General features: G+C 51.7%; 1 protein-coding gene across 4 annotated transcripts in view; it reads left to right on the plus strand.

Moving 5' to 3' along the window:
• PUDP (pseudouridine 5'-phosphatase) overlaps positions 1-17,377 on the plus strand; it is a 67,102-nt gene that overhangs the window by 15,620 nt on the left and 34,105 nt on the right. For 2 of the 4 annotated variants that reach the window (XM_061408210.1, XM_061408213.1), the window contains exon 2: positions 16,320-16,538. In XM_061408210.1, coding sequence (XP_061264194.1) covers positions 16,320-16,538 — 219 coding nt within the window. Of the gene's footprint in view, positions 1-13,953; positions 14,306-16,319; positions 16,539-17,377 lie in introns of those variants that run through there. The other 2 variants (XM_061408212.1, XM_061408211.1) reach the window with 2 other exon arrangements.

A 17,377-nucleotide genomic window follows, 5' to 3' on the forward strand; every position in this document is an offset into this window, starting at 1 on the left:
AGGGAGCCAGGCACCCTGTTCCTGCCCATCTTCCTGCATTTCCCGGCTCCACGGACCTCACCTCGGGGACAGAGCCTGACCGGCGTTGCCTCTGCAAGAGAAGAGATGCAGCTATTTAGACTCTCGGGTGCCCGGGGCAGGTGTGTCCCTCCCAGACACGCTGGTGACAGCAGGTGAGTGTCGGTGCTCACGTGGGGGAGACGGCATACAGTGCCCGGTGCCCGGCACATACAGGTGAAGCAGGCTTTGCCAAGAGGACCCACCCCAGCAAGAGTTTTCCCCCCAAGTGCCCCTGCTTTGCCTGCTCAGAGGAGTCTGCACAGAAGTGGGCCCCTGAATACTCTGCAGGAGGAAGGCATCCGGGCCTGTAAAAATAGCCCTTGACTCTACCTGTTGCGGTACATCTGACTTGCCCTCCCGTGTGCTGGCTTTGTGCGTGCGTGCGTGTGCGTGTGTGGTTATGACGCAAACACGTAAGTGATCTCCGAGTCGGCCAGGTGCAGCCGGACGAGCATGTTCTTCCCCAGAAGCCCGAGCTGTATTGCAGCCCTCATCTCATTCAGCCAGGCTGAGAGCAGCCTGATGCAAAGTCTGACACTGAGTGATTTCGGGCCAGTCCCCCCCAAGGAGGAAGTGTGATCTGAGGCTGACCCACCCAGTTGGGGAGCCTGCTTGAGGACAGGGTTTTTGGTTCAGAGGGCATTTAAGATCAGCGTGACAGCAGGGATTCGCCAGGGCGGTCGAGGGGAGAGACGGTCAAGGCCTTGCCTCGCTTCTTGAGCTTCACGGTTTTCCAGAGGTCCTGAGGCCAGTTCAGGGAAGGACAATCTGCTCAGCTAACCCAGTTTTCCTGGGAGCCGGGGGCAGGAAGTGAGTCATGCCTCTCAGGACACTGGATTCGTCCTGAGCAGGCCCACGGGAGGGCCTCCGTGGTGGCTCAGTTGGTAAGGAATCTGCCTGCAAAGCAGGAGACTCGGGTTCCATCCCTGGGTTGGGAACATCCCCTACAGAAGGGAAAGGCTACCCATGCCAGCATCCTTGCCTCGAGAATCCCTTGGATGGAGGAGCCTGACGGGCGACAGTCCATGGGGTCACAAAGAGTCAGACACGACTTGAGCGACTGAGCACACCGCCCAGGGCTGTGGGAGCCGGCTGGGTGGCAGGAGGGGGGCCCCCTGTGCGAATCTGCATACGCCGAGGGTGGGGAACAGCCGTGGCCCCAGTGCAAGGTGAGCGCAGAGGCCTCAGGAAGGGCACCCAGGGTGCTCTCTGCCTCGCACCCGCCCCAGGAACGTAGACCTCACCTCCCGCCTGTCGCCCGGCCCCACAGTCTCGGGGTGCCACACAGGGCAGTGACCTCAGTGGGGGTGACCGAGCCCGCGAGGCTAGGACCTGCCTAGGGCTGTCGCAACCGTCCAGGAGAATGAGGCAACGCACACGCACGCTTGTTATTCCCCAGGGATCCCTGCGGGCCCTGCTGTCTCATCCAGCGGGTTCCTGACCTCTGCTCGCATCATCCTGCCTTGGCGTGCACACTGGCGTGTTCAGGAAGGGCCTCGAATAATCCAGGCAGCCAGCTCTTGGATAACCCGAGCTTGTTTTCCCCAGGTGTGAGCGTCACAGGCAGAAGCTAGATGCCCAGCCTCTTGTTCAGCAAACCCGCCCCGCACCTGCCCGGCTGTTGTCTGTCCACCCCCGACTGCCCGCCTCCTCCTGATCACGGGGAGCTCGGTCCTGGGAGTGCCAGGGGCATTCCTCTGCCTTGGGCAGCAGCGCTCCACTTCAGTGCCCGCGGGTCCCCCTTCTCACCCCTCATCTCACCCCCACATGCACACGGGCGGCATCTCACGGGGCTGTCTCGTTACTGAGGAGGCTTCTTGTGTGTCCAGTTGGCTCCTGGACACTGGGTTTTAACGTATTTCCTAGTAGTTCCGTTGGTAAAGAATCCGCCTGGAATGCATGAAAGCCCAGTTTGATTCCTGGGTCGGGAAGATCCCCTGGAGAAAGGATAGGCTACCCACTCCAGTATTCTTGGGCTTCCCTGGGAGCTCAGCTGGTAAAGAGTCCGCCTGGAATTGCGAGAGACCTGGGTTCGATTCCTGGGCTGGGAAGATCCCCTGGAGAAGGGAAAGGCTACCCACTCCCGTATTCTGGCCTGGAGACTTCCACAGACTATAGTCCACGGGTTCGGATAGGGAGGCTCTAGAGAGAGGGATACACGTATGCACATGGGTGATTCACACTGTTGTAGGCAGAAACTAACACAATACCGTAAAGCAGTTACATTCCAATTAAAAGCATTATCAACTGTTAAAGTTTCAGAATCGTACTTGTCCCTTAAACACTTCTGCTTATTCTGTTAATAAATCTGGTAGACATTAACCATCACTATTAAGAGGACAGGATGATATTTGACTCTGCTTACACGGGTTTTTTTTTTTCATCAACATAAACACCCTGATGCTTGTGACCCTCTGTTTATCTGAGGTCTTCTTGAAAATTTGTTCTTTATCTGACATTTTTGCTCCGGTGGTTCTTCACTGCCGTGGGCTTTTCTCTAGTTGCGGTCGGAGGGCTTCTCCTCGTGGGGCTTCTCTCGTTGCGGAGCAGAGCCTCTAGGTGAGCAGGCTTCAGTAGTTGTAGTGCACTCGGGCAGTTGCCCTCGGCATGTGGGGTCTTCCCAGACCAGGGCTCGAACCCCGTCCCCTGCATTGGCAGGCAGATTCTTTACCTCCGTACCCCTCAGGGAGGCCCAAACACTTCACTTGAGCTAGTTCGGTTCACAGCTCTGATAGATGCTAACCATCACTGTTAAGAGGCCATGATAGAGTTTGACCGTTTGCACATTTTTCAATCCACTTAAACACCTTTCTGCTTGTGAAGCTCTGTTATAGCGCGTTTTATTTCCTGGTTCAGTACTTCCCTTTTCTGAATTAACACACAAAGCCTTTCTGAATAGACAGTGGTCACTTTAAGGCCTAATACATGAGATCTATAAAACAGATGAGCATCAAGTTCACTTGAATCTTCCAGTAGAGTTCCAATAATGTCGTCTTTGTGGAAATTATTTGACTGTGCGCGGTCTTAGTTGTGATGTGGTGGAGTCTTTAGTTGAAGCCCGTGGGATCTTAGTTCCCCAGCCAGGGATCAAACCTGGGTCCGCTGCTTTGGGAGCACAGAGTCTTAGCCACTGGACGACGAGGAATATTGTCTTGAAAGGGCAGGTGAAAATTAGTAATCTCAGTGTGTACTTCAAAGTTTATTTATAGCATTGTTGCCCCAATAGGCCAAATTCCATTAAAGAGTACATATAACAAAATGACAAATAACTTGCAAAAACTTATTCCCCTTTTACATGCCTGTGAATGTTTTGGGAGTCCAGAGGTGCCTGCCTGTTCATTATGGAAACCGTTTTTCCACCCAGCTGATTAGATTTTTGCATTTCTTGGCATATATGAATGTTTTCCACCTAAATCCCATAATCTTTGAACCTGACGAGAATTCTGCATTTGTTCAGTAGGTTTCCCAGGTCCATGCAGGTCCCGGGGGCAGGGCCATGAAAATGATATGTGAATGGCTGAAGGATTTCTTGCATGTCCTGTGTCTGACTTGGAGTAACATGGGCGTAAGGCTGTATACCTGTGGGAGTCAGAAAATGAGCGTTAATTGTGCGTCTGAGGAGCCTGTGCCTGTCCCTAGAGGACACTTCTGGGTCCTCAGAGTTGCAGACTCAAAGGCCCTGGCGTTTGCAAACAGGGTGGGCACCTGTGTCTCCTCGTCTCTCAGAGCCCCTGAGATTGGGGGACTAGGACAGGAGAGTTTCTACTTGTGCCGACTGAGCTCCGCCTCCTGTGGCCACAAAAGGTGCGCTCTGCTTGGGAAGGGAAAGGACGCCTGACTGCTTGTTCGTCTTTGCAGAAATGCTGGGGTAGAAGTAAATGAAGTCTGAGATGTGCGAACCACTGTCCATTTTGTGAGCAGATGTTCTTTAAAAGAATATTGACTCGTATTTCCTGGGGTCCGTCTTTAGTCCCTTCCCATAAAAAAACAAGACACAGAAGGATATTTTTTAATCAGTTGCCCTTGCCTTTGATGAGGAGGGCATGGCAACCCTCTGCAGTATTCTTGCCTGGAGAATGCCATGGAGAGAGGAGCTTGGCGGGCCATAGTCCGTGGGGTCGCAAAGAGTCATACACAATGGAGGTGACTTAGCACGCACGCCTCATACACACGCACACCTTGCCTTTGACAGAAATGCTGTGTGTGTGAAGATCAATAACTCAGAGTTGTGGGCTGATGTGTGCACCACCAAAATTCATATTTTGAAGCCCTAACCCCCTGGGCCTCAGATTGGGGCTGTACTTGGAGTCAAGGTCTTTAAAGAGGTAAGTAGGTAAAATAAGGGCATTAGGCTGGATCCTGACCCCTTAGGTGGAGAAGGGACTGGCAGCCCTCTCCAGTGTTCTTGCCTGGAGAATCCCATGGACAGAGGAGCCTGGCGGGCCACAGTCCACGGGGTTGCAGGAGTCAGACATGACTGAGCGACTCACACACACACTTTGACCCCTTAGGACTGGTCCTTATAAGAAAAGAAGAGCAGCACAGAGGCACACACGGGGACCACCACGGGGGGACACGGGAGGAGACGGCTGTCTGCACAGCCAGGGGAGAGGCCTCAGGAGGAGCCAGCTCTTTCCATGCCTGCATCTCCGGTTTCCAGCCTCCAGGGCTGGGGGAGAGTAACTTCCTGTTGTTGAAGCCCCCCAGCGTTCGGTGCGTTGTCATGGCAGCTGCAGCGAGCGAATCCCCCCCGGAAATGTAGGGTGTTTGATGCTGGGAAGGGGTCAGGGAGCTGCACTGGCGTCGGACAGATCTCCCAGGCAGACTGCGCCAGGGAGGCACCCCGTGGGCGCCCAGAACTGTGTTGTTGGTAGCTGAGACACCACGATTACCGTGTGGTTTCCCCCAGTCTTCCTCCTGTCATCGCTTTCCAGTTGGGTTCTCTGACAGTCTTCTACCCCACCCACACCAAAAAAACAAGTAAACGGAAGCGCACAGAGCAGCTAAAGAAATAGCGCCAGTGACACAGTGGCTTGTGTATCTTCAAAGGAGAAGAACTGCATCCTTTTTTTACCTTTCTCCATCTCTTGCTAGATCCCACAGCGCTTTGCACTGTACTAAATTAAAAGTGCTTTTGGCGCTGCCTCCGTACCAGTGCATACACCACGCGTGATCCAGTCCATGGGGAATTCAGTCCACTGTACCCACAGCAAGGATGAAAATGTTGGGATAACAGGAGCAGCCACTGAAGGAAGGTCTTGAAAAGAAGTGGAAGCTGTTGATCTGGGTGGGAAAGGAGGGCTTTAAAAAACTGCACGTCTCTGGGTTTCAAGGTGAAGTGTTTCATTCAAATGACCCCCGAGCTAGCAGGGGTTGATGGATAGACCCCACTCAACACATGAATTCAGGGCGACACCTTGAAAGAACTCCTGTTCTCTGTCAGTCTTTTATGCAGCTTCTTCAGACCCACTTTGGTGACAGCCTGCACGTTCTTTTCTTTTCGGCTGCACCGGATCTTTGTTGTCGTGCACAGACTTTCTCCACTTGCGGTGACGGGGGGGGGGGGCTACTCTGGTTGCGGTGTGCAGGCTTCTCATTGTGGTAGCTCCTCTTAACGCAGAGCGTATCGGCTCCAGGACATGCGGCCTTCGGTAGTTCACAGCTACATGCCCAGTAGTGGTGGGTCCCAGGCCCTAGAGTGCAGGCTCAGGAGTTGTGGCTCTTGCTGTGTTTCTGGTCATCTGTCCCTTATGAGGGCCCTGGCATTGGATTTAGGCTTTCCCTCATCCAGGAGGACCTCATCTCAGACCCTTCACTTCATCACATCTGCAAAGACTGGGATGTTTCCAGAGAAAAACAAATCTTGTGAGTTTCCAGAATGGCGTTCAGTGCTCTTCACATGTCAGTTCATCCGGTGCTCATCAGAATCCTCCAGGTGAGGGCAGTGATGAAGGTGAGGTTGCCTAGGAAGAAACGGAGGGTCGAGGCGCGTGACTCAGGGCTGTGATCCCCGAGGAGACATCAGTGACATGGCGAGTGATAGAGGTTTCCCCTTAAAACAGGGTGTCTTTCCCACTGTTACAGTTCATAACAGGCAGGAAACAGAAACCACCTAAGTGTCCATGGATGGGTGGCTGAATGGATCAGTGGGTGGATGCATGGATGGATTAGTGAATGGATGGGTGGGTGGATGCATGGATGGATGGATAATGGGTAGATGAATGGCTGAATGGATTAGTGGGTGGATGGGTGGACAAGTGGGTGCATGGATGGATTAGTGGATGAGTGGGTGGGTGGGTGGATGGATGTATTGATGGATTGATAAGTGTGTGGTTGAATGGCTGAATGGATTAGTGGTTGGATGGGTGGATGGATGGATGGGTGGACAAGTGGGTGGATGGATGGATTAGTGGATTTTAGTTAGTGTGTGTTAGTTGCCTGGGTCTGCTGTAACAAAATGCCACAAACTCACTGGTTTAAAAAACAACCCAGATGCCCTTTCTCGTGGTTGTTGGAGTCAGAAGTCCAAGACCAGTCTCCCTGGGCTGAAGTCGAGGGCTGGTTCCCTCTGTAGCAGGCTCCAGGGCAGAGTCTTGCTTTGCCAGCCTCTAGAGGCACCCTGCCTTCCTTCCTTGTCTTCAAGCCCTTCAGTGCTTCACCATCCTTTTTTTATTACAGGCATTTACAGCCCTCCACTTCCCTCCAAGCACTGCTTTTGTTAAATGCCACACCTGTTGGTGTGTTGCATTTGTATTTTACTTCCTCCCAGCCTATCTTATAAATCCCTTGTAATTTTACCTTTTCACCACTCACCATTTAGGTGTGTATTTGTTTAACTTCCACAGAGTTGTGAATTTCCCAGGCTCTCCCTCTGTAAGTGATTTCTCATTCTGTTCCATTGTTGATCAGGGAAATACTTGGCATGATTTTGATCCTTTGTGAATGTATTGAGCCTTGTTTAATGGCCTAGCTTATCATCTTTCCTTGTGAGTGTGAGAAGAATACATTGTTTTGTAATGTTTGGGTGGAGCATTTCCATAGTGTCATAAAATTCAGTTGGTTTATGGTATTTAAGTAGTTAAGTTGTATGCAGCAGTAGTTATCTATAGTCTTCAGCTATAGAGTTTTACCTGTAGAGGTTTAAATCCAGTCTTGTGTTCCTTGTGAATTTTCAGTCCAGCTGTTCTTTCCGTCATTGAAACTGTGTCGTTAAACGTTTCCAGCTACTGTGGTCGACACCTGTTTCTTCCCTCAGTTTGGTCAGTTTTTGTTTTAGGTGTTGTGACTTTGTTGTGAGTTTCTTACATGATTATAGTTGTCGCATCTTCTTCATAAAATTACCCCTTTCTCCTTATACAATGCTTCTATTGAGTTTTTGTTTGTTTGTTTCTAGTAGAAACATTTGTCTTAAGTCTGCCTTGTTTAATGTGCTCAGTGTGGCTTTCTTTGGTTACCTTGTGCATTTAATCTTCATCCTCTTACTTTCAAGCTTTTTGCACCTTTCCTGGTAAAGTGTGTCTTGTAGACAGTATATAATTGGGTCATGTGGTTTTTCATTTTTAATCTTTTCTGCCATTATATAATACATTAATTTGTATTTAACCTTTTACATATAATGCCATTATTGATAAAGGATTTACCTATATGGTTATCTTACTTGTTTTCTCTTTCTTTTTTGATCACACACCATCAGTCTGTATTTATTAACTAGCATTCTGCTGTAGAGAAGACTTTGCTCTGTCCACATTTTTTATTGCAGGGTTAGTTCACTGGCAGTATTGTTTCAGGTGTACAGCATAGGGATTTGATAATTGTATAGACTGCACTCTATGTAAAGTTATAAAATGTCGTTATTTCCTGTGCTGCACTTCACATTCTTGTAACTTACTTACTTTACTGCTAGTAGTGAACACCTCTCAGTCTCCTTCATCTGTTTTGTGTCTCCCCCAGCCCTCTGCCCTGGGGTAGAAATAGTCTCTGAACTGTGTCTGTTTATATTAGTTTGAAATGCGGCCCTTTGCAACATGGGTGGACGTAGAAGGTAAGTCGCGGAAGGGCAGTCCTTATGTTTCCATGTGTCTGTGGGATCCAGAAAAGAAACACATCTGTGTCTTTTCCTTTCCTTCCCTTTCCTCCATTCCCCTTTCCTCCATCGCTGGCTTCTTTTATGGTAAGTAGGTATTTTCTTGTGTACATTTTAACTGTTTTATTTCTCTGACCTTCTTTTGTTTTTTAGTTGTTTCCTTAGTGGTTGCTCTATGTATCACAGTTACCAACTCACACCATCTAGTTTGCATTAATACCCGCGTAGTTTAAATAGTATACAAACACGTGGCTGCTGTGTATGCCTTTCCTCCCCTCCTTTGTGGTGTTACTGTCCTAAAGGTTCCCTCTTTATACATGCTGTGCATTGCGTCTTTACATATGTTACGTGCCCATCAGCAGAGATTTCTAATTATAATTTTATGCAGTTGTCTTTTAAATCAGATTAAAAAAATGATCCACAAACAAACATTTATCTTGTCTTTTAAGTCCCCCAAGGGCAAAATCACCCTGATTATAAACCATCACTTTAAGGATTGGGGGGGCGGGGGAAATTGTTATCACATCACCATCTATCAGCTCATTTTAAAGTAACTTTGCATAATTTAGAAAGATTGCCAAGGAAATAGTTGGATTGGTGATTGGGTAATGAATCAAGTGTGTAAAACACACTGCATACTCAACTGTTTGCAAATCTTGCTTGATGTTTTCCAAAACAAAAGATACAGTAAAAATTTACTATGATTCTTGGGTTAAATGCCACCTTCAGGTTAAAATTTTGGTCTGATAAGTTCTGTTCAAGTATAGAAAATACTGTTGACTGAGCTTCACCAACTCGATGGACCTGAGTTTGAGTAGACTCTGGGAGTTGGTAATGGACAGGGAGGCCTGGCATGCTGCAGTCTATGCGGATGCGAGGAGTCAGATACAACTGAGCGACTTGACTGAACGAGCAGAGAAATAGATACAAAAACCATAAGCTGACTCGAGTAGTGGTTTCCTGGCCTTCTGAGGAGCCTTTCTGGAGAATCACTGACTGTCAGTTCATTGCCTATTGCTGTTTTTTGTGGGCTGCGTGGTTGGGGGGTCACGTACTCTGAACATGTCCTTCCACTGTGCCTTCTGAACACGCTTTGGTGTGTAAGTTGGTGACCAGAGCCCACACGTGAGCCTGCCACGGGGCCCAGTCCTTTTCAGGAGCCCCAGGTGGAAGGATGGCACCGTTCCTGAGTCCTCCACCCTCGTGCCCAGCCGCTGTCCTTGGACCCGCTGTGCCCCCTACGAAATGACGTGCTGATGGATTTTCTTAAACTTTATTACGGATTATGCGAGAAAAAAAGAAAATAATTCTTGACTCATACCCACATCTGTTAGAGGAGGTGGTTGATAGTTCCACTGAACCATACTAAATGCTAATCAAAACTCACTTGAGAAAAGATCACTCAGTTAAATCATTACCAATCTTCATTTAAAAGAGTTGTGTTTATTATTACTCCTTCGCAGTTGGAAACTGGCTAGCTTTCAGCCACAAGAAACAGTCCATCACACCCTGAAATACTTGTTCTCAAAACCTCTGAGAGCAAGCAAGCTCCTAATTTGAAGCAAATATTACCGGGACTCATCATTTCACGCTTGTTAACTACTCATTTAGGTCTCTTACATTCCTAAACACAAGGAAGCTGCTGGCTCTTGCAGGCAAGCGCGTCTGTAAAGGTTAAACTGCACGGACTAGACACGCTTCTCCCGTCTCTTCCGTGTGCGCAGATGACACGCGGAGCTGGCGGCCCCGGGAGGGAACACCAGAGTGTCCCGGGCGTGGCCGTGAGCGCTGTCTGGTGGAGGCAGCCTCCGTGACCTCCTCGTCCTCTTTTCTCTCTCTGCTCCCCAGAACACCGGGCCCCTCTGTGCGTCGTCTGACACACCGTCTGCCACCACTCCAAGGTCTGAGAGGACTTCCTGAACTCCCAGGGCCTTGGGGTCAGCAAAGGGCCACGTATCATTGGGTCTCAGTGGAGAAAAATACTCTGATGTACATACTGTCTTTCAGTCAATGTACATACTGTCTTTCAGTCACTCGTTCTGCAAAGCTTCCTCTACCTCCCCAGGTAACTGTTCCTTTTTTTTTTTTTTTGACAACAAACATCAGGGAGCTTTCCAGTTGCAGTCACCGTTGCTGTTCAGTTAGTCGCTCAGTTGTGTCCGACTCTCTGCGACCCCATGGACTGCAGCATGCCAGGCTCCCCTGTCCTTCAACATCTCCCAGAGTTTGCTTAGACTCATGTCCACTGAGTCAGTGAAGCCATTCAGATGTAGAAGCTGGATTTAGAAAAGGCAGAGGAACCAGAGATCAAATCGCCAACATCCATTGGGTCATAGAGAAAGCAAGACAATTCCAGAAACACATCTACTTCTTGCTTCATTGAGTACATGAAAGCCTTTGACTGCAATCTCTGAGTATGTATTTAAGCTCGCAAGGATGTTTGTGTCTCATATGTTGTTTCAGTGGGTCTCACGGAACAGGTGCCTGATAAAACCCTGTGTATTTATTACCTGGTGGGGAGAGGTGAACGGAGCTAGCTAGGGAGTGGGGTCCTACCAGCGAGTGGGAACATGCGAGGGTTGGCTTGTGGAGGGTCAGGTGGCTGCAAGGAGACATGGATTACGGGGTTGGGCACACCGCGTTCTGTGTCGGTACTGGGTCGGGCAGTTTGTTAACACATATTTGTGGAGCTAGTCTGATGTGCTGGGAACATGTGATAGAAACTTTGGTGAATGGATTCCCAATGGGTACTGCCTTTTTTTTTTTTTTAATGGAACATTTGGAACAAGGAACTCTTAACTTCTCAGATCATATGGCCCTTGCCATTGCAGGAGCCGTGTGTGAGCTGTCGTGGACAGGGAGAAAGCAGAACTCATAACTGCCTCTTAACACACAGAGGATCCCTAACGGCCCTCCTCTTAATTCACAGAGGATCCCTAACTACCCTCCTGTTAACTCACAGAGGATCCCTAACCACCCTCCTGTTAACTCACAGAGGATCCCTAACCACCCTCCTGTTAACTCACAGAGGATCCCTAACTGCCTTGCTCTTAACTCACAGAGAATCCCTAACTGCCTTCCTCTTAACTCACAGTTGATCTCTAATTGCCTTCCACTTAATTCATAGATGATCCCTAATCCCCCCCCTGTTAACTCCCAGATGATCCGTAACTGCCTTCCTCTTAACTCACAGATGCTCCCTAACCTCCTCCTTTTAACTCACAGAGGATCCCTAACTGCCTTCCTCTTAACTCACAGTTCAGTTCAGTCTCTCAGTCGTGTCCCATTCTTTGTGACCCCATGGACCGCAGCACACCAGGCCTCCCTGTCCATCTCCAACTCCCGGAGCTTGCTCAAACTCATGTCCACTGAGCCAGTGATGCCATCCAACCATCTCATCCTCTGTCGTCCCCTTCTCCTCCCGCCTTCAATCTTTCCCAGCATCAGGGTCTTTTCCAATGAGTCAGCTCTTCGCATCAGGTGGCCAAAGTATTGGAGTTTCAGCCTCAGTCCTTCCAGTGAATATTCAGGACTGATTTCCTTTAGGATGGACTGGTGGGATCTCCTTGCTGTCGCCTTCCTGTTAACTCACAGCAGATCCTTAACTGCCTTCCTGTTAACTCCCAGAGGATGCCTAACCTCCCTCTGGGAGCCCCTGCCTCCTGCCCTAGGGGCTCCAGCCGGTGCTTTGCTCAGGGCTCCTGGCTCGGCACAGATTCCCCGCTCAGGTGACACAGACGCCCAGTAGGCGTATCCTTGTTCTTGCACCCCCAGCGTACAGAGAGGTTAGCCAAGGCCCCACCTGGGCCCTGAGCACGGGTCCCCAGCTCCCAGCTGCTGGTCAGCCACAGAGCAGGCCTCCAACCCAGGCCGCTGGCCCCAGAGCACCCGCCACCCCCCACCTGAGTCCTCGGGAGCACCCCGGCCTGCAGGCAGAGGCTGCTCCCTGTGGCCCCCACCCACCTGGAAGAAACCCCAGGTCGGGGAGGGAGGCTGAGGACATGTCTGCTTCCTTCCGATGTGGTTCGGAGAGGAAGAGGTGTGCAGAGGAAGCAGTCGGGGTGTGCAGAGGAAGCAGGTCTTACCCTGCACGCTGGTCACTGAGCCTCTGCTTGGGGTGTTTCGCTCTAAAACAATGCAAGTCCCGGTCGTCCAGCTGAATTATAAGCGGGGACTGCCCTCCCTCCTTCCCGTCTTCATAGGGCAAAACACATGCTGATGCCGTCCTCAGAGGCCGGGGTAAACACGTGTAAATGCGTCCTCTGTGATCAGCTGGACTCAGTACCTCGCAGTGGAACCTCAGCCCCAGACAAAGTGGAGAGGAGATCAGGCGTGCTGAGGCCTTTTGTGGTAATAGCTCAGGGACCCTAAAGGTCAGTGCACACCCCAGCACCTGGGGGCCCAGCCTGCAGCTCGTGAGGAAAACCCGGGCCTCTGGGCTGGGTTCACACCCGCATCCAGTGCCCTCCTGTCTCTGCCCACCTGGCCCGTTCACCTGCTGCCTGAGTGTCGTCTCTCCTTACTGCCCCCAGGACTGAGGCCCAGGTGTACGTGCGGTACTTTTTTAGCACACCGGCGGAGGGGAGCACCCTGTGTGGCTGTGGCTCGTTGCAGACCACGTGCGAGCTTCCCGTGAAAAATAACCCAGGAGCAAGGTGCAGAGCCCGGAGCTTTGGAGGCCGTGAGTGCATGGGACAGTTGGGCACGGCTGCTGTGCGCTCCTTCCTTTGAATTATTCTTTTACTTTTATTTTTAAATGATCTTGTTTAGTTCTGGCTGTGCTGGGTCTTCCTTGCTCCGTGGGCTCTTCTTCTGTAGTCACGGTGAACACGGGCTGCTCTCTAGCTGTGGTGCTCAGGTTTCTCCTATCTCTTGTTGCAGAGCGCAGGCTCTGGGGACCTTGGGCTTCCGTGGTGGGGGCGCATGTGGGCTCAGTACTCACGGCTCACGGGCCCCAGAGCACAGGCTCAGTAGTTGTAGGGCACGGGCTGAGTCGGATCCTCTCAGACCGGGGATCCAACCCATTTCTCCGGCATTGGCAGGTGGACGCTTTACCTCTGAGCCACCAGGAAAAAGACGGACTTCATTGGAGAAGACCCTGGTGCTGGGAAAGATTGAAGGCAGGAAGAGAAGAGGGCGGCAGAGGATGAAATGCTTGCATGGCATCACCGACTCAATGGGCATGAGTTTGAGTAAACTCCAGGAGTTGGTGATGGCCAGGGAGGCCTGGCGTGCTGCAGTCCATGGGGTTGCAACGAGTCGGACACAACTGAGAGACTGAACACCACCACCACCAGAGAAGCCCACTGCTTCCTTTTTATTTTGGCTTCTGGGAGAACTTTCCCTTCAAAGCACTGTCCCTGTCATTGGTTGTATGCTGTCGTCTGCTGGTATACTCTTGGCCGGATCGGAGGAGTTTGACAATGTATTGAGATCCTTGCTTATCTCACTGAAGGTTTGGCGTGATTTTCATCTACATTGTGAAGAAGAGTTACGTGACCGCAGAGTCTTCTGCAGATTTATAATCCCCCTGTTCTAGGCCTTGTAAGTGAAAAGCACCAGCTTTAGAGGAAGAGCGTGTAACGCCTTTTAAAAGAATACAGCTCTTTTCCGTCTTTAGACTTTGTCGTTTCTCTTGCTCATTTCTTCCTCCTGCACTTGGCTCATGGCGAGTCCCGAGTGGTGCTCCTCGCCCAGCCTCTGCTGTTTTTCCTGGCACTCTGCGTGCTTTCCAAACCCAGCGGTAGTTTCTCACTTGCTCAGTGCCTGCACTGTCTTGTTAGTCTCTCTCTCCCAGCTGCTGGAAGAAAAGTATACACAGGCTGCCTGCCAGGCCCTGCCTCTGCACACCTGCAGAGCCCTCCCGGTCTTGAGGGAATCGGGATGTGAGTGAGCATTCGATACGGCCACCCCTCCTCATTGTCCCCCAGAGGCGTGGGCCAGCCCTTCCCTCTCTGCCGGGACTTCTTCAGAGAGATGACATGCAGGGGGGCTTCTGGAAGAAATCTGAGCCTCTCAGGTTACGATCCAAACACTGGCTTCCTCCACCAAGGAGCCCAGGAGGACTTGTCTTTAAGTCTCACCTTCCTTTGTACCAGAAAGGGAACCAAAACTGGGACGTGTCACCCAACCCCGGGGTCATGCCTGAGCGAGAGCAGTCAGGTGTGTACCAGAATGGAGATCTGAGAACTGCTTCGTAAGTTAAGTGTGTTAGTCGCTTAGTCGTGTCTGACTTTTGCGACCCCATGGACTGCAGCCCACCAGTCTCCTCTGTCCATGAGATTTTCCAGGCAAAGATACTGGAGTGGGTTGCCATTTCCTTCTGGGGATCTTCCCAACCCAGGGATCAAACCCAGGTCTCCTGCACTGTAGGCGGATTCTTTACTGACTGAGCTACAAGGGATCTGCTCGTTATGTGTCTCTTACGGTGTCCCCTCCCACTGTCTCCCCATATCCAGCCCATGGTAGAAAAGCGAGGACCCAGATAGTTAAACGGAGAAGGCAATGGCACCCCACTCCAGCACTCTTGCCTGGAAAATCCCATGGACGGAGGAGCCTGGTAGGCCGCAGTCCATGGGGTCACTAAGAGTCGGACAAGACTCAGCAACTTCACTTTCACTTTTCACTTTCCTGCATTGGAGAAGGAAATGGCACCCCACTCCAGTGTCCTTGCCTGGAGAATCCCAGGGACGGGGGAGCCTGGTGGGCTGCTGTCTATGGGGTTGCACAGAGTCGGACAGGACTGAAGTGACTTAGCAGCAGATAGTTAAAGCACTGAAGGTGAGTTTGTACTTGATACGCAGCTATATGTGGTTTTGCCTTGAAAAGCAGAGAAAGCAAAGCCGTTCTGTGCTGCTGCTCCTTGTCCAAGGCTTGGTCCTGCCGCCACTGGCCAAGTGTCCAGGGCCCCTTCCTAGGAAGCGGGCTGCAGGCAGGAAGGACCAACCAGAGCAGAGCGGGCCGGGAAGGGCAGGTCAGCTGCCTGGAGATGCTGCCTCGGGCTGGGGTGGCTGGGGGTGGTCTCCGGGGCCCGTGCACTTCACCGCAAAGTGTAGAATCAAGTTACCTTGCAGGGAACCCCCGCCGCTACTGCTGCACGACCCGACCGCTGCGGGTGGGGGGCGGAAATGGAGAGCACCGGACTTGTGCCTTCCTCCTGGGAGGTGCAGGCGGGCATCTGTGCTCACGCAGGGGCTCCGTTCAGAGCCGCACCCGCGTCCGCCCGCTCCCGCCGGAGTGATTGCAGGGGTCGCGGAGCACTCGGTCGGTCCCTCGCGGTGCAGGCCCTGCACACAGGCTGCAGTGTGCACGCTCGCGGGTGCTCCATCAGGACGCCAAGTCTCAGTAGTGGTCAGGCTCAGCAGAATGTGCCTGTCAACGGAAAAGACGGTTGAACCATAACGCAGACATTTCGGGGCTTCCCTGGTGGGTCAGCGGTTAAGAATCCGCCTGCAGTGTGGGAGATGAAGGTTCGATCCCTGAGTCTGGAAGATCCCCTGGAGGAGGAAATGGTAACCCACTCCAGTATTCTTTTTTTTAATCTAAATAATGTATTTTTGTCTGTACTAGCTCTGTTACCGCGCAGGCTTTTCTCTCGTTGCGGAGAGCGGGGGGGCCTCCGTGTAGATGCCGTGCGTGGGTTTCTCACTGCCGTGGGCTCTGTCTGCCGAGCACAGGCTCTAGAGCATGCGGGCTTCAGTAGTTGCGACACAGGGCTCAGGAAGTTACAGCTCCTGGGCTCTGGAGCCCAGTCTCGGTTAGTGGTGGCTCAGGGCTTTAGTGGCTCCAAGGTAGGTGGGATCTTCCCAGATGGGGGATTGAACCCGTGTTCCCTACGTTGACAGGCGGATTCTTTCACCACCGAGCCACCAGGGAGGGCCCCACTCCAGAATTCTTGCCTGGAGAATCCCACGGACAGAGGGGCCTGGCGGTCCACGGTCCACAGGAGCGCGGCATTGGACGCAGCTGCGCACAGACTTCCTTTCCCTCCCACCCTGTAAGGTTCCAGCGCAGCAGAGGGCAGGCCGCCGGGGCACCGTCTGAGCCTCCAAACCCGCCAGCGTTTCCCCTGTGCCCACGGGCCCCCTCCCGAGAGCTGTCTGCTCTGAACGCGGGCTCTGCGCGCCGTGAACACATCCCTCAACGCCGCTGTATCTCGGCCCCCTCGTCTCCGCAGATACCGAGCGGCTCTACTCAGCTGTGTTTGAGGACATCTGCGGGCGCTACGGGAAGAAGTACAGCTGGGACGTGAAATCTCTGGTGATGGGCAAGAAGGCGCTGGAGGCGGCCCAGCTGATCAGAGACACGCTGCAGCTTCCGATGTCCGCGGAGGAGCTGGTGGAGGTGAGCCAGGCCAAGCTGAAGGAGGTCTTCCCCACGGCCGCGCTCATGCCAGGTGAGGTCCCCGGAGCGCGCTTGGGGCTCTGAGCGGCAGGTCTCACTCAGCCTGCCAGGGGGCGCGCTAGCGTTCTCCTCTTCCCTGAGAACATGGAAGATGCCCTTCCTGGTAAGGCTCCGAGGGACTCATTAGAAACGTTGGAGGATGCTGGCACGTGCTGTGGGCTTTCCGGGGTGGCCCACTGGAAGAGAACCCTCCCGCCAGTGCAGCGGACTCAGGTTCGATCCCGGAGCGGGGAAGATCCCCTGGAGGAGGCATGGCCACCCACTCCGGTGTTCTTGCCTGGAAAATTCCACGGACAGAGGAGCCTGGCAGGCTACAGTCCATGGGGTCACCAAAGAGTTGGGTGTGACTCAGCGACTACAGGACGGCAGCATCATGTGCTTGTCATTTTTGAGCTTTCTTAATATATGTTCTTTTCACGGATTCCTGAGGCCCGAAAACATTTGCATTTTGTTCATGTCAGTGTGACCTAGAGATCACATTCCTGAGAAAATTGCTTCCGAGTTTCAAATAGGTGGCTTTTGCTTTTCACAATCAGATAGAGAATTCATGTTTCAGCAGCTATGCAAACTTGAACATGTTGATGATAGGCAAGCAGCTAAATCTCCCTAAAGAAGTTTAAAAAAAACTTATTTTAAGAGTTAAAGGTGTAATTCAGTTCTAACATGTCTGTGTGGCCTTTACTTGTTTTCGTTTGAGAGCTAAGATGACTTTTCTCCCCTGGGGCTTGTTAGCTGAAGATGGAACAACAGAACTGCCTGCTATTTCTTACTGTAAGTGAGGAGGTCAAGAGTGTTCTAGGTTACAGGGACCAAAATGGCTTAAAAATGGAG

The sequence above is a fragment of the Bos javanicus genome, chromosome X (genome assembly GCF_032452875.1).
Source record: "Bos javanicus breed banteng chromosome X, ARS-OSU_banteng_1.0, whole genome shotgun sequence".
Lineage (NCBI taxonomy): Eukaryota > Metazoa > Chordata > Mammalia > Artiodactyla > Bovidae > Bos > Bos javanicus.